Consider the following 22,817-nt stretch of genomic DNA (forward strand, 5'->3'; position numbering starts at 1 on the left):
CCCGCAGCGGACAAGGGGGGCCCGGCAGCCCCGCCGCGGATGCCCGCGCCCCCTCCCCACCCGCCGTGCCCGGACATGCCCCGCCGCACGGGGAGCGGCCGGGCCGGCACTCACCCAGGCAGATGGCGGTGAGCGGCACCAGCGCGCCCTGCCGGAGCTCCGCGGCCGCTGCCTTCTCCATGGCGGGTCGCCGCCGCCTGCCCTTCAGCGCGGGGGGAACCACGGCAGCTGCGCGCCCGCCTCGCCTCTACGCCGAGCCGCTGGAGCCGGCGGCACGGCCAGCCCGCGGTGCCCCTGCAGGCCGGGGGGCCGGGAGTGGCGCTGGCGCCTGCCGCCGCCGCCCCATGGCCAGCCCGCGCTCCCCGCTCCGGGGCAGGTGGAAGAGGACAGACCGCAGCGCCGCCGCCGCCGCTCCGCCGCCCCACGTGACAGGCCCGCCGTGCAGCTGCGGCGGCCGGGCCGGAGGGCGAGGGGAGCGCCGCCCCGCTCCGCGCCCCGCCGCGCACACCTGAGGGGCTGCCGCGAGCCGGCTGGCGGCGCAGGCGGAGCGCGGCCCGGGGCGGAAGGGAAAGCGAGGGCCGGGCCCGACCGCGCAGCGCTAGGGCGCCGGGCTTCCTGTCAGGCATGGGGCGCCCCGCTCCCGCCTCGCCCCGGCCCCCTCCGCCAGGGAGCCCGCGGCCACGGCGCGCCCCGGCCACCCGCGCCGGGCAGGGGGCAGCAGAGCGGCGCCCCGCGGGAGCCGGCCCCCAACCACCGCCGGGCGGGCTGGGGGGAGCCCGCGGCCCCATGGCGGGAGGCCGCGCCCGGCGCCGCCGCGAGCCCGCCGGCCCCCCCTGCCGGGGGAAGCGGCCCCCCGGCTTGCCGCAGCCGGGCTGGGGTGCCCCCTCGGCCCCGGCGCGCCCGGCTGCCCTTCCCTGTCGGAGTTTTCTCGGAAGCTGCGCTGCGGGCCCGCGGGCGGCAGCGGGGACTCGGGAGAGCGGCTGCCGGAGCTGCCTCCTCCACGGCTCACGGAAGCGAACGCGTGGAAGGCTTTAAATCGGATATCAGCGGCAGCGTGCGCTGGGAGAGCCTCCCCGGGAACTCCTCTGTCCCCGGAGTGCTCCGCTTCCCTCAGGGCACGCTGCGGGTCACTCGACAGAAGGGCCAGCACCCAGATGCTCCCAGGCCCTGCGGCGTGAGGCTGAAGCTACCTGGTGATGCTAACAGGGTCAACACATACACAGCAAGGCAGCACAACGTGGATCAATATAAGCGGCGTGAAACCGTCCTGTTCCACTGAAAATGGACAAAGGCTCACTGCCTACAACAGGCAGCAAGATGACAGTTGACTGGGGAGCTTCCTGAGCAGAACAGCAAACCAGCAAAGGATGGAAGACACCCTTGTTCAGGTGACAAACTGCTAAATCGAACCCCCTCTACCTCATGTATTGCCTGAACTTCCCATTGGTTTTCCATGTGCGGATGCTGTCATCCACCCCCAGAAAACCAGTACCAGCTGTTGGTGGCACAGCTTCTCTTCCAAGGAGCGAAGTGTGAGTGCTGCAGCACGCTGAGCAGCAGTTTAATTCCACTACCAATGCCAACTACAGTGTAAAAGTCCGTGACAGCACCTGTTGTTAACCGCATAAATGTGGGCTGTGCTACAGGGCACAGTTGAATTCTCCAGGGCTAAGAGGAGGTCTTACTGCATTTCATGAAAGAATCATAGCGTGGTTGGGGTTGGAAGGGACCTTAGAAGAATCTCCCTGAACTTTTTTTTTTTTAAAAAATGCATCTTTGCATTCTGTAGCTGTATCACAAGAGAGATACCTGACATACAGTCTGTGGGCACTTAGACAGAAACTCTCTGATCACTAAATTAAATATTGATTGGTAAAATCAACATCATAAAACAGTAACATATGTTACTGTACTGAGGGATGCAGTTCCCAAGTACGACTCCCATTTAAGGGGTTTCCTCCCGGCAGTAACGGTGCTGGTTGACACACAGGCAGGAACGGGCAGGCGCTGGCTGGCCTGCCCTCGGGGTGAGTTGCGGTAGGCACAATTCAGTTAGAAACACAGGGATTCGGTTATTCTGTCATCGAGGGGCCCAGGTTCAGCTCTTCACTCTGACTAGACCTGGTGGGGTGACCCTAAGGAAAGGGAGATATTTCTGGAGAAGAATAAGAAAAGCAAGAGACGATGCTAAGAGGCCCTGGGATGCTGAGATACAGCAGTGAACGTGACGCATGCCCTGAGTTAAGATTCTGACTGAAGAAATGCAACAAACTGCAGGTGCTGTGCCCTGTTGAGAGCTTTGTGCTGTTTCAAACTTCTGACTGTCATCATAAGAATTGGGTTTAGAACAGGTACCGCACAAAACCAGGTTAAGCACATGCAGAAGGCTAGTAAGTGTGTAACAGCAAAAGTGGCTGTGCAGAGGGTAGCAAGTGACTGTGGGGAGAACAGAGCGGCCATGTTTCCCAAGCCCATGACAGTTCACCCAGCTGTGTACTTCATTAGGTCTCATACCCTTTGATGCACACATTTGAAGGTACACAATTGGACAGATATTTGTTAATTACACGTGCCCCAGCAAGGAAAACAGCTGCACAACTCTAAACATCTGTTTATATGGTTAAAACACGAGCGAAGAGCACGCTTAATTTGCCTGGGGTGGCATACAGTTTAAAAATATTAATTAGGACTGTGATCTTCATTTGCCCATGAGCTCACGAGTGTAATTTTAAGCGCACAGCTCAGTTGAACAAATACTTTAAAATCTGTCTACAATAAAAACATTCTGCAGAGCTACTCTCATGGCACCATATCTTGTTTGAAATTAATCCACTCGGCAGAAAGTTTCAGAGTCGGATTTGGCCAGGGAACTAGAGAAAAAGACCACAATTATAACTTGGGAAGGAAACACCAGATAAGAAAGAAAAGGCAAAACTGGATGAGAAAATGCCAGGGCAGGCTGAAGCTATTTTAGGGACACAGTGATGACAGATGCTTTCTGGACTGTCTACAGGAAGCAGATCACACTGGACACAGAAAACACATGAAAGTTGAAGCACAGACTCAGGTTCCCTTCTGCTGATTCTTATTTGATAGTGAAAAACTCTGGCAGAGTGGTGAAACAGGGCTAAGGGCTTTAATCCCTGGAAGCACGGCAGTTCACCAAAGGACATCTCAGCACACTCTGATACTGCTTTAGGCCTTTTTTTTCCAACAATATGAAGTGTGGCTGCAGTAGTATCTCAGGGGTTCACATGATCCTTATCCTCACTGAGCTACAGACTTGTGCCTTATCTTAGCAGCCCTTTGATGGAATTATAATAATTGTAATTCACATTTGTCTATCACTCTGGATCTTAATGGATGCCTAATGGATGATTGGCCTGAGGATCAATAGTATCACGTCTTGTCTACTTGGGATGAGAGAACTGGATGCTAAAACAAATATTTCTGCTATGCTAAAAATGTAGAAATAATAAGTGGATCGATACCAATGAAGTTTACCTGTAGGTGAGAAGGCCCCACACACAGCACAGAGGGGACCTGGCAGTTCTGCAGATGGAGCCTGCTTTACAAGCACCCGTGTCTGTGCGCTTTTTAAGTAGCATAATAAATCACACAACATTTTCCACAACTAAATTCTTCCTAATCTAACCAGACAATTCTTAAACCTTTAATGGGGCCTTGATTGTAAAATCATTTTGTCTGGGTTTTTGAGCAGTAATCTTCAAATTACGGGTCTGTAACAGCAATAATGGAATGCGTCATAAAAGTTTTTCCTCAGTGAGTCTATTATTGTAATAAAATCATCTATCTAGTCACCTCTACATTCTGCATTAACCCTTTTTATGATAATTATGAGTAAGGTGCATCTCTCGTTTCCATTAAATAAAATCCTTGCATCTCACTGAAACAGTATACAGGACTGAAAGCAAAGCAACAGATGCACGTTCTTTTTTAGCAGATCCTATCCATGCCATCAACTTCTTGTTAAGATTAAACCCACTCAGTTTAAGAATTATTCTTATACTTTAGTGTTCATGTGAGACTAACTTAAAATTCTGAGTCCTAATTTTCAGTCACACGCTTTTGTGTTCACAGAAATACATGTGCAAATCAGAACAGTACATATAAAATTACATATACATATGGTCCAGCATCTACTGGCATAGGGGGAATTCATGATCATACTACAAGATACACACAAACACCATGAAAACATAACCACCCTTTCTAGGTGCTCTACTCCAGGATGGTTTGCTGATCATTTTTAAATTGCTTTAAAAGAGTTGCACTAAGCTATAAACCATCATTGCAAGCCAAGTGTCAAGGCTTCATATCCCATTTCAAAACGTGATACAGAGATGGCTCTAGGAAATTTCATTAGTAGAAGTTACATATGCTGAAGCTGTAGGCACATTTGTTCATTTTAATGCTTCTGACAGAACTGGATCACAAAAAAAAGTCATGTAACACCACCAAGATAAAGTTCTGCTAAAGTTTTACCCAGTCTAATCAAAGCATATTCATATTACAAGTTATTTTTAAAAATACACAGTAAAAAGATGAACACATCACAAAATGATACAGCAATGTTGCCAAACAGATTATGGGCTTCATCAATATTAGTACTAAAAAAATGCTAAAATAACTTGAAGCCTTGTCCTGTAATCTCTACCTTAGTTTGACTACATATAATTTTACATTTTCCGTGTCAGTTCCCTCTGTATCTAATTGAATTTTTAATCTTATGCTTATTTTATAAGAATCTCTTTCTTTGTATTAATTTGGTCAAGATTTCTTTAAGACTGCAGTTTTACCTGTTCCACAAGTTCCTTCTATGCATTTATCTCTTCTTCACTGTAAATCAGGTTCAACGCAAAGGTAGTCCGTACAGAGGTGTGTTGATAAGCAAGGCTGCAATCCCATATATTTTAATCACCGCTGCTCTCCTTTGAAATCTGGCATTAATGAAAACTTGTTTAGAAAACATTAGATGTGGTAACATGCATTATTTGTCTCTATCTCCCATAGTTTTGTTTTTACAAGGGTTCATATTGCACCACCACACAATGCTATCAGCCTGGATTTAATAAGGTTTACGTTTACTGACAACTACACTCTCCCTGCAAGAGAAGAAAATTCTCAGGGGTACTTTGCTGCACCGACTTCATGCTATTCCTGTCTTGATCCATTATAGATCATTACTAAACTTCCCAGTGAACTATTTTCCTTCGGATTTTGTTATTCATGTATTCTACGAAGAGCTGAAAAAACCTCCATTGTAATTCACATTCATTTCCTTAAATGTGATTGGAATAAATATAAGCAACTCAGTATTACAGGAAAGCAAATCAAATTGTTTGATGGAGAAATGCTATAATAAGATCACCAATGTATAGGCATTTTTCCAAAGAGAGTGCAAAGCAGTCTTATTCCTCTGTGACAATCTGAGTTTTCAATGAAATCTTGAATTTGTATCAAGCAGACCAGATTATGAGTAGCAATTACATTAGGGCAATTACTTGAAAAATAAAATAAAATCATTCTCTCTTGAAAGGGTTCAGTTGTCTTTGTAACTATTGTCAAGGCAGCATTAATTGTATGTTTTTTTAAATGCTTCTAACTTATCTCTCAAAACAAAATTCAATGAAGGCCTACATAACCTGCTCCGTTACATAAATTAGGGGTCATGTTCAACAGTGCTACTGAGATCAGAGTTTTGAAACATGCAGCATAAACTACAGCAGAGGAAAGGAATTGTCTTCATTTCTAATCCTTACAAAAATACTTTGAGGAAGTTTATTAAGGTTCCTTATCAAAATTGTTAAACTGCACTTTATCAAGAAGCTCCACTGGACAGCAAGTCATTCCGGACACCTGAAGGAGAAGCCAGGCCAAGACCGGCACGGTATCACTTCTCTTTTTGCCTTTAAAAATCTTCAGCTGGTGCAGTTTCAAAAGAGTAATCTCATGGTGCTGTTTTATGCCAGCAATGACGTCAGTTGTCTCCTGAGGCTCTTGTCTGTCACCTGCCAATGCAGGCAGCTGGTGGCCTGCAGCAGGCTCCCCGGGCCTGCTTCCCGGGATCCTCTGCTGCCCTGCGCGGAGGTTCCGCAGCTCACGCCAGTACCGTGAGTTCCCAGAAATTTATTTCACTTGTGACTCCACATTAAAAGGCTGTTTCAACACCACGCTTCCTACCTCCCTGGTGACTTTATCATTTAATAACTGTATTTGGATTGATTTAAACTGTGGTGATGCTAGTTTTTATTATCTGCATTCTGGAGAAGCACTGCAAGACAACAGCGAGTACCCTGATACACTAAGATGCTAAATTGATCTCTCTCTTCTGCCTGTTCCTTTGTATCTATTGATGAGCTAAGTTTGGATGATTTAATTTAGTTTATGATAAATCCTTTTATGCTTTGGTTATGCTAGGGGCTTACTCTGGTAGCCAGAGTCCTTAAAGTATGTACTATTCTCCTTGACATACACAATCTGTGGTATATAAGGGCTAAAGTAACTCAGAAGTGAGTATCTTCCACCTGTTAATGATAGAAGAGCAATGCCAAAATAAGGCTGAATCACGTTTCATGTGTATGAATATAATTTCCAGTTCCCCTTCACATACTGAAATTCAGGGGAGTAATGGGCTCAGTAAGCCTGAAGTTGTCTTTATCACTTTACTTCTTTTGCACAGAAGAAAATGAAACAACCTATCAATACACTCTTAGCCAAACATACACTAGCTGCATGAATTACTACAGACTTATTTTAGAATCTAAGTAGGAGATCAAACAGATTGCAATTAGAAACATGAAAGCTTCTCTTAAGTCACAGGATGAACACAGTGAATGTGCATTAAAACTATCTCCTAGGGAGAGAACAAATATTTTCTGTGCTCAGTATGCATATTGTTATTGGAGCAGATGAAAATAGCTGCATGAGGTTGCTCAGCAATGTGCTTACAGCCTCCAATTCTGGTAAAAAAAATAAATAACCCAAACAGAATTAAATAAGGTGTTGCATGCAATCAGGCATATCGAAAATCGTGCATGCATTGAAAAAAGCAAAACGTAATTGGGACTGAACAGCCACCTTCAAATGAGTTCAGAGAGTGGCTTCTGTACTGGGTGGAGAAGGGCTGGACACCACTGTACAGCAGATGGAGAGGTGGCAGAGCAGCTCCCCGGTCACGCTAGCCTGTAGTGTTCCCTCTGCCAGCCCCTCCGGTGCAACAGTACCCTTGGCTGGGAACCCCAGGAGTACTTAGAGCTGTCTTCTGTCCACCCTTACAACGGGGAAGCTCCTGCAAAGGCTTCAGATTGACACAAACCAGCCAGAGCATGGCATCCAGCAAGCTGAGGTCTGAGGAATGTCACGGCAGGTAACTCGGAGCTGCTGCTCTGCCAGTGCCACCTGCAAGCACAGGGGTAAAAATCGCTGCAGTACAGTTCTGAGCTGGGCTCAGCACTGCAGCAATTCCAGTATGCTCTGTACTATCCAGTGTACTCCTTACAGACTGCCATTTACCAATTACCTGTTCAGCAGGAAAAGCACAACAGAGGGTAAGGATAACCAGGCTTCTGCTGTTTCATTGTCAATTAAATACTTTTTCTTCTTTTTTTTTTTTTTCCTACTACTCATTGCATTACCAGTATCTTAAGTGTAGCTGCTAAGGTTACTTTTTTTTCATTAATATTTGGCCTACCCACTTCCTTAAAGGCTTTACTTGGTCCTAGAGAATGTAACTTGTGTTCCACCTGTCTCAGGGGGTTGTCACTAATACTGATTTATGGTTTCATTTCCCTTATTTGTCTACTACAGTTGTATTTTTAAAGTTCCAGTGCCACGTGTTTTGGTATGAATTTCTGTTAAACCCATTCTGCACAAAGGACTGCACTTATTCACTGCAATAACCCATACAGTTTTAAAGGTCCTAAAGATTTTATGGTGTGAAGGTTTCCTTGGAATCAGCTAAAATCATTCTTACTAACAATTCTTCCACATTTTTTCCTCCAAGTTCTCCATACATATTCATAGCACAGACTTTTGGGTTCGTAAAAGAGCAAATTACAGCTTATTTCCCAAATGATTGCAAAGCTCTTCTTAACATGCATAGATGGAAAGCACAGCAAGAATTTGCAACTATGCACAAGCAAGGCTGTTCCACAGAAGAACGAGAAAGGCTGTAAAGGAACGCATGAGCTCACCTACCAAATTCTCCCTGTTTTCCACAGGGATAATACAGCCAGACTCTTCGTGTTGTATTAACAAGGACATAAGGATGACGATGCACTGGGTCACCAGGACAATATTCTGTTCAGTCAATTTCACTAAAAGTCAGAGCAAGCTTAAAGCACCAGGAAACAGAAATACCAAGATGTGTTCACACTTGAATGTCAGGTCATTACACAGACCCCGTGCCAACACCTGCTGTGAAAGGGACACACCACATGTCGAGTCCATCGCCAGGTATGTTTCTGTGATACAAAACACTCTGCTCTCTGCTGCATCACACTTAAGAAACAAACACTGTCTCTCCTGCACCTCAGTGATTCTACCAACTGTTAGCAAGAAAAGCAAGAATGGGTATTGTACACACACTCAGTGTCCCAAAAGAAACCTGGAAGTGTGTCATCAGGGATGGTGGGACAGTAGCTACATACAGGAAATTATACTTACCCTGATGGTGTAATGATTTCATCTCCATTCCTTGCTGCTTGGGCTGGTTTGTTAGTATTGAATAGTGTAGAAAATCTCTAAAAAGTAAAAGCTGTTTGAAGCATGTGCATGAGCTCTATCTGATTAATATAAAACTGAATAACATTTTGACAGATGAGCATGCTAACTCAGACTGCATTACTGAAAGAGAAGAAGAAAAACAAAAAAAAAAAGAGGATAAGCATAAACCATGGAAAAAACCCTCAAGTCAAGAGATTTACAGAAGAATCAAAGCTGCTTCAACCTTCAATGGAGCTTAAAACCACGAAAATTTGCATTTTCTTTTGCGTAAGGAAAACCCTGTAATCCAATATATCCTTTAACTATGACTCAGACTGTGCAGCAGGGCTATGAATGCCAGTTGTATATTCTGACCAAAGCATGGAAAAAAAAAGAACCACCTGTGGTAAGTGGGCTAAAGAATGTGAAGGGAAAAATCATCACAATAGTTGTTTAAATGGGCTAAAGAATGTGAAGGGAAAATCGTCACAACAGTTGTGTAAGGACCACATCATAAGAAAGTAGGTGAATGAAGAAGACAGGGGCCTGTGGATTCATACACACAGTGTTAAGAGTGTCTGGAGAGAGAGAGAGAGAGTAAAAAAAAAAGGAGTATGAGGATACTCAGTGACTTAGAGGATCGAAGTGTTTTAAGAGAGCATAGGTACTTGTTTTCACAAAGCTTTCCAGAGATTTTTCAGAAATCCTTCATACAATTTAAGACCTGAACTATGTAACTGTACATTGTTGTAATACAACATGATGCTAAACAGAGGCAGTAAAATATTTGTCAAAGATTGAAAGAGGAAGTCAAGAAAAATATGAGAAAATTCCTACCCCTTGCACTTCTCGTTTTTTGAAGGTAGAGTCTCTCAAGATCCTCTTTGATACGCATCAACCTCTCACAGGGGATCAATGGTACTCCCCTGAGCTGACATTTGTTTATTTATCCTTAAGGGCAACAGTAGCATGGCTGCATGCACTACTGCCCCGAGAAGTCATCCCTTCCTGGAATATTTATGTGACTGTCAAAACATTCCAGCTATTCCCTTAATTCAGTGGCAGATAAAGGTGCCAGATAAAGAAGCCAACTAAATTAATGGAAAATATTATTTTAACAGAAATAAAGAAATAAAAATTGCAATTAGAACAACTTAAAATAATATCCACCAGTACCTGGAGTAGTAGGCAGATGAACGTGAACATTCAAAAATGGTACCTCCTTAAAATCAGCATTACATGGAGATAGTTTTACCTTTCCTAAATACATCATTTCTGTACAGAGTTCTCAATCTGAGACATCTCAAAAGTAACCTAATGTTCCAAAGGTGCTGGGGGTTGAATACTGCAGCAAGCAACAATTAAACCCCCCCAATTTATACATGGGTTTCTCTATATTTATACATTACATGTTTCTGAATTCTCTTAATAAGAAAGCAGTTGAGCTGGTAGACAAAACCAGCAGGGTCACAAATTCTAAATTAAAAGTAGTTAACCCAAACGTACTTTCATTTTGTACAGATTTGAGAGGAGTTCAGGGTAATGCAATATACACCACAAAAATTCCCATGATACCCACACTGGCATATGGTATTTACAGCCATCAGTATTCAAATATTATTCATTACAGCACTTTTTCCCCTGGCAGCATATTCTTTGGATTGTCCATGTCTGGGGAGGTGCTATGAAGTTTAAATCAGTTTTTAAATCTATTAGAATAAAGGAATAAGTATTTATTTATACTTCACTTTGTCAGAACCATTTATAGACAAGCTGTGTTGATTTTTCAGTTACTAACTCAACCAACCAGTTGCTTTGAGAGTTCACTGTAATTAGCTTTTATGAATCTATCATTATTCACGAACAAATGAACAAAAATATTTCTATGCATTCACATTGTTGACTACTAAAAATATGGCAGCTCACATATAATTTCAAAGCAACTTAGGGAAACCTATGCATTTTAAAATATTATTCTGCTACAGTAATTTGTCAACTTTCATAAGTGACAGTAATTATGGTAATTGGGGGGTTTTTCATCTTATGCAATGCTCTTCTGCTCTAACGGCAAAAAAATAGTGGTAATTATGTCCATAAAAATGGCATTCTATTAGCTTGAAAAAGAATAGCAATCCAAAGAGATAATGTTTAATACCATCATTTCATAAGCCAACATGGCATTGATCCACTTGCAAAGCCACAGGCGTCACAGTCGCAAATTCAGCTCTTCTGGTGTCCCCTATTGCAAAGAACCTTTGTACAATGATGAGTTCGTTTGTTCCCAGTCCTGCATTCGCTGAACTTAATGGCAAAGCCGTGCCCGGTGCCTGCGCCGATACAGAGGTCTGAATCACAAAGGTTTCCCGTCTCTCAGAAGCCAGGCACACCAGCAAATATTTTAACTGCCAAGCCATTTTAAATATTTCATCCCATGTCTGTGCTTACTGAAAGTCCAGTAATCCCAGTTGGAACCAATTAGAATGACTCAGTGCAGTGCCCGCAGTTGGCTCGGCACGAGCCTCGCTGCAGTTGCGGGCAGTTGGCGTGACGCATTCCAGCACAGAAGTGCTCCTCAGAACTTCTGCAAAGCTCTGCAACCTCCAGTGCAGAGGACAAAAGTTAATGCAGAAAACATTAGTGATACATAAATCCTGATGTGCAAGTATCTGCAGTTTTAAGTATGACCATACTGTAACTTGGCTTCAGGAATATTTGCATATACTGAAAACGCTCTCTTCCTTGTGGTCAGTTTTCACTCCAGTGGTGGTTACTGAATGTTCTTCCTGAAGGTCTTCACAGGGGAAGACACAGAGCAAAGATCTGGACCAATTTCACATTGCACAGTACCAACCAGGAGCTCTGAAGCCGAATTAGCTATGATGAGTGTCATGCAGGCCTAAAGCCAGTGGTGCCAAGACAGCCCCAAACCTATTTTTATGCTCTCCTGAGGGCCCTGCATTCAGAGTTGCTGAAATACAGAAACCAGCAGCAGCTGTATAATCAATTTATGTGAAGTCATTTGGAAATTATTAAGTCAGAGATTCAACAAGATGGTGTCAAAAGAAGTGACTAAATCCTTCACTAATTTCTAGTCATGTAACACCCAATTCGGACCACTGCATCTAAACTACTGTGTGATGGGTCTTCGTAGCATCTTTCTAAGCGATGTGCTAACTCATAGCAGCCTTGGGCTCTAATCTCTCCAAATCTCTGTTTGCAACTACTAATTCATTAATTCTCCCCTAATCTTCCAGGTTCTGTTTCCAGAGACCACAGCCAGAGAGACTGCCAGAAGAAATGGCAATTGACCTCACAGGAAACAGTATTAAAGGAGCACATGGAATTCGTCCTGTTCTTGCAGGCTTAGAAAGGGGCAGACTTGGGCCACGGGAACTGAGTCAGTATGCTCATTTTGACCAAGTGCCCCAAGGTAACTGTTCCCCAAATAGCTTATTTTTCTGGGTAGTGAAAGAGCTGCAGGACACAGACACCCATGTATCTTTTCAGCTAGTTACAGTTGAGAAGTAAAAATCATGAGGGTTTGGTTTTTTTACCATATGCAAACCTTACATACTGTGGTTTTGTTTAAGAAATTTTATAGAAATACCTTGGATACATTTTCCCAGGCAAAAGAAAAGGGCGTCGTGTGATAATGGTACCTGAAGAGTCTACACAATCACAACCTTCACCACTCACATGTGTGCAGGTTTAGTCATCAAGGACACACAGCTCTTACACTTTCACTGACATTATATTAGAAAACCAAAGAACAAACTTTACAAATCAGCTAACAGATAATACTGTACAAGGATTGGACTTGGGTTGCTTTAAAGGTATAGAAATTATAGGTTACTGATACCCTGCTGAATTAAGATAATGCATCAATGTATGTTTATCATATAAAGACAATCCAAATGACCACGAGAAGCACTAGCAGAAGAGCATAACTTGTACCATAGAAATGAGTGATCCTGTTTTGCCTAAAAATGGCATGCAAATTCACATGAAGAAAGGAAAAGAAAGGAAAAGAAAGGAAAAGAAAGGAAAAGAAAGGAAAAGAAAGGAAAAGAAAGGAAAAGAAAGGAAAAGAAAGGAAAAGAAAGGAAAAGAAAGGAAAAGAAAGGAAAAGAAAGGAAAAGAAAGGAAAAGAAAGGAAAAGAAAGGAAAAGAAAGGAAAAGAAAGGAAAAGAAAGGAAGTCTAGTACCAAAAATAATAGCCACTTAGGGCTGGCCAAACAGGAGACTTAACATGTTACTGAACGATTTCTGTTACTGATAATGAATATGTATTCTATCAAAAAAGAACTACATATGTCATAAAAAATAAACACAAAGTTAATTGAATAATAGCTTCTATCAGGTATTTTTCCAAATATTAACCCAAATCCATACTAAATAGTGACATGTAGTAAATTATTTATAGGCCATGACATTCTAGCATGTTTATTCAGTGAGAAACATCAAATAAAATTACAGGTTGAAGTGGTCATGTTATTTGCTCTTCCGATAGTTTCAACCATTATATTTTGCTATCATGGGAAGAGGAGAAAGATCTTCAGTGTATATAGTATACCTGTTAAAAAGCACTTTTCTTTAAAAAAAGCACCCAGAAACAATACCTAATCAACCTTTATGTCATAAAAAAGCTGTAATTCAGATGGCAATTTCAAATTAGTTCTTGTGTAGATTTTCAGAGACTTTCAGATAAACTTGGCACTCACAGTTTCCATTGACGACAATGAGACCTCAACACGCTTTGGCAGGAGTAATGTGAGGGCTAATAGCATTCAGTTGTATGTAAGTAAAGAATAATCATAAATACTGCAGCAGATAAGGACAGACCTCGCTGTTTTGATGGCATTGCACAGTTAATAACACAGGAAACACTCTACCCACACAGCTTGGGTTGATTCATCTTTTCTTCCCTTCATTATGAATCAGATTCATTATTATCTTTTTATTGAATGAAAACCTGACTACAGCACAGTCAGTGGGAGTTTTGCCATTGACGTCAGTGAGGTCAATTCTTGATTACCTCACCAGCCAATATCAAAAATATCCTTGTATATTTAAACCTTAATCATGGCTTAACTACAGTTTTTTTAAGGAAAGAAAAGACCTGCTGCAAAAAAGACAGACAGATAACTCTCTGTTTCATCTACCTCAGGCATTACATTTCAAATGGCTTAGAACAGAGCTAAGCCAGAGATGCTGGCTCCTCTGTTGTTGCTGAATGTATGGTAACTTGCATGCTGGCCCTTCCAATCCATGAAACAGAAGTTCCCACAACCGTATCACATGTGCCTCTGCACATTATTACATCTCCAGCATGAGAAAAGCAATGTCCTGGAACAAGACTCATTCCTGGAACAAGACTCATCATTCATCTGCAGAAATGATGCTGCAGGTTCCACAGGTCTGTGTGCAATGTCTGCCCCTCACTACCTTAACTATCATGAAAGAGATGCACAGAGACCAAGCAGAGACCACAGCCATTAATAAATACATTCAAAATATACCAAATTTCAACTCATTTGAAGCTGGAAAGGCGCTCTGGCTGAAAAGGAATGTTACATGTGGGAGGCCTTAACACTGTGGATTTTATTTCATTGTTGTTAACAACACTTACCTCCTTTGATCAAGGTCATTGTTGTTAAAACAGTTCTCAAAATGAACAATAAGCCTACATTCATGTAGTAGAGATTTAGGTAACATTTTTAGAGGCTCGTATTTCTTACTGCACATTCCATCTTCACACTACCCAGAGCATGCCAAGGACGTGTCTACTGTGATGTCAGGCTGCACAGCTTTCAAATCTATACTACTCCTACACTAAAACAAGATATAAAATAATTTTTATGAGTACACATTTGTCAATCCATTCATATCCTACTGCAACAGAAAGTTAAACTGAAAATAAACTGAATTGTAATGGCTTCACCACCTAATGAACCAAATCCAAACTACCGTGATAGGCAATGTGTATTTAACACACAAGAAGAGAAAACACCTTCAAGAAAGAACAAGAGCCAAAAGTAGCTAATGAAGTAACGTTTTACATAGTGGTCATAGAACATCTCCAAAACTGCCTCACTTCTCCCACTGGTCCCACAGAACCCCACGTTTTGTAGCTATGGATTTCAGCCTTTTAGATGAAAAATTCCCCCCTTTGCTGCAGGAAGGCCCACAATTTGCAGTTCTCCAGCCTGTCTCCCTGATTGAAGAATCTTATTTTTCATGCCAAACTGAAATGCAGAGAAGGTTTCAAAGATATTTTTTTTATAATTATTTTTTTACCAGGTGCACTAACGAGGTACCACTACTGCAAACCACAAATTGACCCATCCACCCCACCTTTCCCTGCAAGCAGCAGAGCAGTAACTGCGTGTCTCTGCATATGCGGACTACAGTATCCCAAACAGATCCCCCCACCCCAAAGTTCAGAGCTGACACATTACACTCTGGCAAATCCTTTCATGACACATACATCACATCACATTATACAGATGTGAGGCCGTGTAGCTCGACATGCCTGTCGAAGCATGACACATCACAGAACAGTGTCAGGAAATATAGAAGGGAACCTTGCAAACTGGGGTTAACAGGCTATGTGGCTTCACTCGATGTTTTCATCAAATGTTTCACCCAAATCTTTGTGAATAACGTGCAGGCAGCAATGCCAGCTCACTGGAAAATATCTTCCCCATAGCCTATAGTCACTGCTGCAATAAACAGCCACTAAACATTTCACTGCCTCTAATATTTTCCTTCTTTAGGCAACTGTCCCTGTGATGAAGACGTCTCTGATATACACATCTGCCTGAAGGAGTCACTTCACTTTTCCATATTCACAGACAGGGAGAAATGAAAAATTAAATTTGATCAGGTTTGTATGTGAGAGTTGAAGACCCTGAGCTGGAAATGACCAGAGGCTGGCAGGGTCTTCCAGAAAAATATCACTGCATGTTTGCCCTATGCTTATATTCTGTCCTAGACACGGGCCACTGGCCACGGCTATAGAGAGGACACTGGACTAGATGCACCTTTGGTCTGATTCAATTTAAGTATAGTTATTTTCTTAAGTAAGTGATTATTAACATACTCAGCTTCATTGAGTCTTCATGACTGTGGTACGTTCTGGATACAACTGCACAGAGCAAGCTGGTTATGAAACTCCAAGGCAAACTATTAGTCACAACAGCACAGGAGCTAAAGATCATCTGGAGCAACTCCTGCCACTTCATGACTTCTTTAAAGTGTCAGACACTGGCTTTTTATTTCACTGTTTCACATTATTTTTATATAAATGGTAAGCTGTTGAGATACTACTTCACATGCTGTTCTTCTGTAGCACCTTAACAGAATCTCAACAGTTGATTCTCAAAACCAGGTTAATTTTGTGTTCTGAATTCAGCTGTAAACCAACAAGGAGTACAAACTGTGAGGCTTTTGCTTATTAAAAATATACTTACCAGGATAACTCCTACAGCTCCTCAGAGGTACTGCATATGCTGTGGTTCTGTCAAATAAAGTCTGCTAATACATCATTTTTTTCCACCACTGGTGTATGCATTACATATGCAAGTCAAATTATGTCAGTGAGAAAACCTGCAGCAGCAGCAGCTGAGAACAAAGCTAGAATTTAAGCTGAGACATCTCAAAATGTAGTTCTTGGGCTTTCAAAATCACTCAGCCCAATCCAGAGCTCTAATTCAGCTGTTTACTCTCCTGTATAAAATATAAGTGTTCTCATTAGAACACAATTTCTTGTGATGCAGCTGCTGTTAGGAAACAGAAGGAAACATACTTTATTTGTGATTCCTTGTTTCACTCTTTCTCACCTCTGTAAATTCATCACCACTGGGATAAAGCATGGAAAGCTGTTAGAACATAGAATTTTCTTCCAGTTACACACACAAAAAGATGTTTTGTTTATTCACCCAAAGTTAATTTTTAAGACTTTCATAAAAGCCCAGAACTGTGGTCTTTTGTATTCCAGATGGAAAGGGTTTTATTAGACTAATTCAAGACAAGGCTTCACTTTCAACTAATAACAGATGGGAATGTCACATGAAAACCATTAAGCAGGTTCAGGCTGGACAGAGCACTGCCATACCTGCTTCATGCTGGTATCACCTCACCAAGTTCTTTTGGCATCTATTTTTCATGTTTTGTGTTTAAACCATACAACAGCAAGTCAAAGGCAGGTGTCAGATAAACTGCCACTGAATACACAAAGGCAAATATTTAATTATACAAACCTCTGTGTTTCTAAACTGAAACCATTTTCACCAAGATTGAGACTGCATCATCCTACTCACATGGGGCTTTGGTTACAGACCACACGTGAACAATCCACAGCCTCCTGACCCATGGCTGAATCCGTGTCACATATTTTGTCCTTGCCCCACACCAGCTAGAAAATTAAGGTAAAGATGAACAATAATTAAGGAAACATAGAGCATTTTAGGGGAACCAGTAGGAAAAAAATCATGGTGAAATTACCTGTAACATCCAGAGTGAGGACTCAGTTACTTCTCAAGAATTTACACGATTTATTTCATCCCAAATTTTAAAAGGCAGGTGGATTTTCTTTCCCAACTTCAACAACAAAACAGTATATTTACTATTGGCAATGAAGTTATTCTTTGGTTCCACCTTAATATGATTTCAGAGGGTCATTGCAGATCTAAAAGCATCAAACACTCTATGGTTTGTGGATAAAAAGACCAGAGCACAATTAACAATTCTAGGGATTTGTGCTTATCGCATGACTTGGTCAGGGTCCTACATGAGCCTTTACAAAATGTTGGAGTTCTGTGTTACTTAACTTGCCAGGAGCCCCTGTCTTTAACCAGGTGTTAATTGGTTCCATTTGCAGGAGGTAGTCATTATGGGAACAAGTTGTAAGACAGATGGTATGTATCCTTCTTTCTTACAAATGGTGGACATTTGGTTTGGGCTTAGCATGAAAACATTTCCTTTTATTTTAAATTAGAAAGGTTTTAAAGTGTTTTCTACATACTCATAATAAGCTAGGTAATACACTTGCCTCTTCTCAGGCAATATCAATCATATACAGATACAGCAATCACCTTCATGTAAACTGTTGCAATATTCTGAGATATTACAAAAGGAAAAACACCAGCCTGTAAAAACATGCATTGCATATATTTCTGTAGTTAAGTGTAAAATAATAGCTATTGAGCATCTTCAACAAAAAGACTGAAACAGGCCTACATAGCAAATTTTCAAGGACCACCTTTATATAAACCTTTAAAAATTTTTTATTTGCAAGTTGGATTTTCTACCCCACCAGTGAGACGAAGTCAGTCAGGCCCCTTTCCCCACACATAGTCCAAATGCATCTGTGGACACTGCCAGCGCTATTGAAGAGGCTCAGGACCAGCATGACCTAACTGCAGAACAACTGAGCTACTGAGCAAAGTAAAACCATAGCTTTAATAACATCGATTTTATCCAAAACCCAAAGTGCTTCATACAACATTAATTAACTCTCCCAGCAACGCTGTGAGATCAGTATTATTATAATTTTGCAGATGGTAAAAAAGATCAAAAGTTAAGAGCAGTGTGTCCAGAGCCAAACAGCAGCTGAAGGGCAAAGAGCAGGTCTCTCGATGTGCAAGGCCAGCCTGACCAGGCTCTCTCACTTATTGGGAATTAAACTGATCATGCTTGATTATAATTGTATTTTCAAATACCAGTAGCGTAAGGGCCAAGGGCTCTCTGAGCACCACTTGCTGTATTTTAGAGCAGTTGATGACATGATTATATACAGAGTAACCCTGCTTTACGTCACTGGGTATTGATGGGTGAGGAGTGGGAGAAGGAAATTTTTCCAGATGACAGTAAAAATAAAAATACAAATATTTATGCAAAGACAGCTTTTACTACCTGGTGCTTGGCAAACCACTCATAAGCTATAATGCAGTTTTAACAGTATTGACAAATCTATAGCTGCATCCTCACTTCAGATTTAAGTGGCCTTCATGTAGCCTATTCCCACACGCAAATGTAAAATCAAGAAACAAAACCAAACCCCACACACGCACTCCACGTGTACATTTAGCTTGTGTTAGTGGTTTGTTTAACAATTTTAAACTACCTCAGAAACCTATCAACCTATCATTATAGAATTTCACACGATAAGATAGAGTCTTTTTGGCATGACCAGCATTCTGACACCTCAACAGAGGTTTCTATCGCTTGCATTAAAACACGTTACACACCCCAGTGCAGCAGCAGGCACCCCAGCTAACTCTTCCCTACAGAGCAGAGTTTGGTCCCATGGTGTCACTGTCCATCCCTGCAGGATTTACTCGACACTGGAGTTTCTGGATTTTGGAATTCCACAGGTCTCTGGACTCTGCACCTCACCTGGGGCTCCAAATCAGCACTAGAAAGTTATGTGATTTTGTATCACCTACAAAGGTCAGAGGAACAGAAGCATCCTCATAGGATTTTTATTTTCAAAATTCTTGTTTCCTGCAAGATCCAAGCTGCTGCTGGTTGAGGAGCAGCAGGGGACCTGGCTGACATTCACTGCAGCTTCTTTACCCCAAATCTTCCTTGATTTGCACTTTCCAATTGTCTCAACCTCCTGTTCTTTTCGTTTTCTTTTAGACAATGCCAATCTATAGGAGGTTAATCCCAAGATACTATTTAAAAAAAAAACCAACCAAACACCATATTGCAACTTGCAGTTCTGGTTTACTTATGTTTACCACAAATACTGTGTTGCATTTCTGCAGCAAGCTCTACTTGAGGAAAGATTACTGCAGGTGAAAAGTTATAACCAAAAATGCTCATTCTGGACGTTAGACTTACACATTGCACGTGGAACTACTGACAGCTGCGATGGGGCCTCAGATCAGAGTCCTGGAAACCTGACCCACCAAATATGCCCCTAAATCCATTTACTCCCATCTCTGCTGTGGCAGCCCAGGAGAACGCCCAGGGTGTGGCTGCCAGACTGGGACTTGCACTAACGGGATTTCAGCCTTTTGTCTTTAGATCTGAGCACAGATTCTGCTTCATGTACAGGAACACAAATTTGGAATGATTTCACTAATTCACAAACCTAAGGGGCAGGATTTGCCCTTTGGTTTTTACAGATACCTCGGAAAACCTCCTGCCCCCTGCACCTTGGAAAAGCCAGGCTTTCCCTAACACAGTAAGAAGAGGTGAAGGTCGGTCTGATGGGTGACAAGAGCCTCAGCATCAGACCCCGGGCCAGATGCACAAGTGGTAACAGGGAAAACAACGAACCGCTTCCTTCACCCGGGCGGCTGCCCAGGCTGGGAAGGCGCCGCGCCGGGGAGGCGGCTCCTTGGGGCTGGGGCTGCAGCCTGCGCTGCACCCTCCGCCCTTCCGCGGGGACACGCGGCACCGGAGCCCTGACTCCCACCTGCACAGGGGGTTTTCCCTTCGGCACTCGAGCGGCCGCTGCCGCCCGGCGCCCACCCCCCGCACCGCCCCCGCGCAACAGCGGCAAAACAAAGCCCACGGGCAAAAGGCGAGTGCCGCCCCGCGCAGGCACCGCTGGGATTCGAACCCAGGATCTCCTGTTTACTAGACAGGCGCTTTAACCAACTAAGCCACGGCGCCAGGCGATAGGCGCAGTTTCTACGTGGTCCCAATACATCGTCCAGCAACGCTCCAGCCGTCCCTGCCATGGCTCTGTACCGGTACCGCGGCCCGGAACCACCCGCGCAGTCCGGCATGCTCAGCTCCTGATGAAGTTCCGACAGGCTCGGGGTACGAGCAGCTGGGAAAAGAAGGGCTGCGGCTGCTGCTCGGCGAGCCTGACTTCCCAGTGCCGGGCTGCCCGCTGCACACGTCAGCACAGGGTATGGACAGGCTGGGGAAACACAGAACTGCCCGCGTCTCGCACAGACACTGAGGCACCATCGCTTCGGGTTGGGCTCCAGCCCTGCCTCAGCCCTCTGCGTCTCCACTGCCCACAGCAGAAGGTAGCAAGGGAAGGCCAGGCCTCGATTGCATCCTGCGATCAGTTTAACTGCACCGTGCTGATCTGTGCACACACCTAACACCAGAGCGCCTGACTAAACACACACACTAAGTAATCAGGAGAAGCAGCGTGGGTAGGAATCTACAGAGCACACTGGAATTCTCACACAGAAGTGATGCTGCCTTCCCTCAGGGAGCCAGAGCCAGGCCGGTACCTGCACAGAGACACAACAGGGGGTGTGCCACACCAAGAAACGGATGGGTTTACGGTAGGAATGAGCTGTGAGAGTCCATGGAGCCTGGCCCACAACCCAACGGCATCGGGAAAGGATCATCTTCATGAATAGACCTGATTACAGGCCTGGAGTGTAATCAATCTGCAAAGCGTAGAGATTGCTTCGGCAATTTGACAGGCACCTGAAGCATATTTACAGCCAAATTACAGATGTTACTCTTCAAATAACTGCTACAGAAGGGCAGCCGCACACACTTGGTCTACATCAGTCTTACAGCTTTCTCGTCAGGTTAGAACAGGGACTGAGCGAATCAGCCAAACTGCAGGGGTACTGAGCCAAAACAACAATAACAAAAAAGGCAGGTAAAATCTCCAGCTTTTAAACTGTCCATAATTACAGCATTCTCTGCAAACCCTCTGCTGCATACAGGTATGAGCCCTACTGCTGCAGGTCAGATCAGTTCAAGGCTGAAGACAAGCTGAGTCGCACGGCACCCAGTCACTAAAGAGGTGATGGCAATGGACAGAAACCAGCCAGAAGTCATTAAACTTCCTGATTTTACTAAAACCAGAATGCAAGAATACATTTTTCCTTGTGTTTCTCAAACTGGGAAATAGAGGAGTCATTCAAAAGGAAATGTGCAACCCATTGAAATGACTGCTGGAAAATGAACCAAGCATTTGTATAGCAACTGGGTTTTGGCTTTTTTTCATGTTTCAGTGGAAAAAAGTGGAGATTTGATTTTTCCAGCTGAAAAGGGCAAAGAAAAACCCAACATTTTCAATTCCAATATGACATTAATTATACTAGGACTTATCTTTTCTAACGTACAGAAATTAGGTCAGTATTACTAACTACATTAAAGCCAAATTCATTCAGCTACTAAATGCATATTTTGTGGTGTTTAAAAACAGAACCAAAAATTACGAGAAGCGTAGACACAGCATTTTCTTTTAGCTTCTCTAACAAAACAATATTAAGTAAAGGGGAAAGAATGCTGGAAAAAAATACAGTTTATCACCTAACACTTATGCAAAACCATAAATCTGTACAAAACATACTACTGCCTAGAATATTTTTCATTTAACCTTGGATTCAAGTGTAATTGTTACTACACAATTCACATAATTTAAACAAGGAAAAAAAAAATAAATCTACCTACTTGGATTTCTTTGTATTCCACAGCTTGACAGCATTCCAGGCTGTTACATGCCCAGTTGCAACTTTTCTCCCCATTTTAAATTCCTTTTAGAAAGAAGCACTGAAAAGGTTGAGAACAGTATTTTTAGGAATAAGGCTTCCAAACATTTTGAAACACCTAATCTTTTATTAATTGACATTTTCACATAGACTGAATAGATACAATCCTCTCAGGGTTCCTCCTAGGGGTAGGGAAAAAAATCGCATGCTCCTTTCTGGAGGGAGCCTTTATTACACAGAACTAATTTGTGCTGCATCATGTCAGCTATAAACCACAACTTACTCTCAATGCCTGAAAGCTCCTTTACAAACTCTTTGTAAGGGGTATAGCAACAAGTTAGAAAAAAAGTTCATGGTCTTATTCATGGTTTTACTCATAAAACTCCTTCTGATGTCTACTGACAGCAAAGACTCTTTATTTGCCATAATAGAGTTGTTTATCTAAAGAATAGAAGGAAACCTGCCAATAATTTACCTATCCACATTTTCTGTAACTGGGAACTAGTGTATTCATTTAAATTGCTTAATGTTTCCCAAAGGACATGCAAGTAATTTTCTTCTCTGGTACCATGCAGCATAAATAAGATTTCTACTCCTGGGATTTTATTCTTTATCCGATACTTCACAGCTATTTAATGGATTTGTACACTGAATTTTATTATT

The 22,817-nt window shown here is 42.8% G+C and overlaps 1 protein-coding gene across 1 annotated transcript in view; it reads right to left on the reverse strand.

Annotated features, from left to right (window-relative positions):
• LRP3 (LDL receptor related protein 3) overlaps nucleotides 1-8,472 on the reverse strand; it is a gene marked incomplete at its 5' end in the record, with an annotated part of 32,115 nt that extends 23,643 nt beyond the window's left edge. Inside the window, 5 exon segments of the mRNA XM_084270046.1 lie at nucleotides 115-208; nucleotides 211-508; nucleotides 645-1,186; nucleotides 8,221-8,339; nucleotides 8,457-8,472. Coding sequence (XP_084126172.1) covers nucleotides 115-208; nucleotides 211-508; nucleotides 645-1,186; nucleotides 8,221-8,339; nucleotides 8,457-8,472 — 1,069 coding nt within the window.
• Nucleotides 8,473-22,817: the final 14,345 nt, after the last annotated feature.

Source organism: Gallinula chloropus (genome assembly GCF_964237585.1).
Source record: "Gallinula chloropus genome assembly, chromosome: 13".
Lineage (NCBI taxonomy): Eukaryota > Metazoa > Chordata > Aves > Gruiformes > Rallidae > Gallinula > Gallinula chloropus.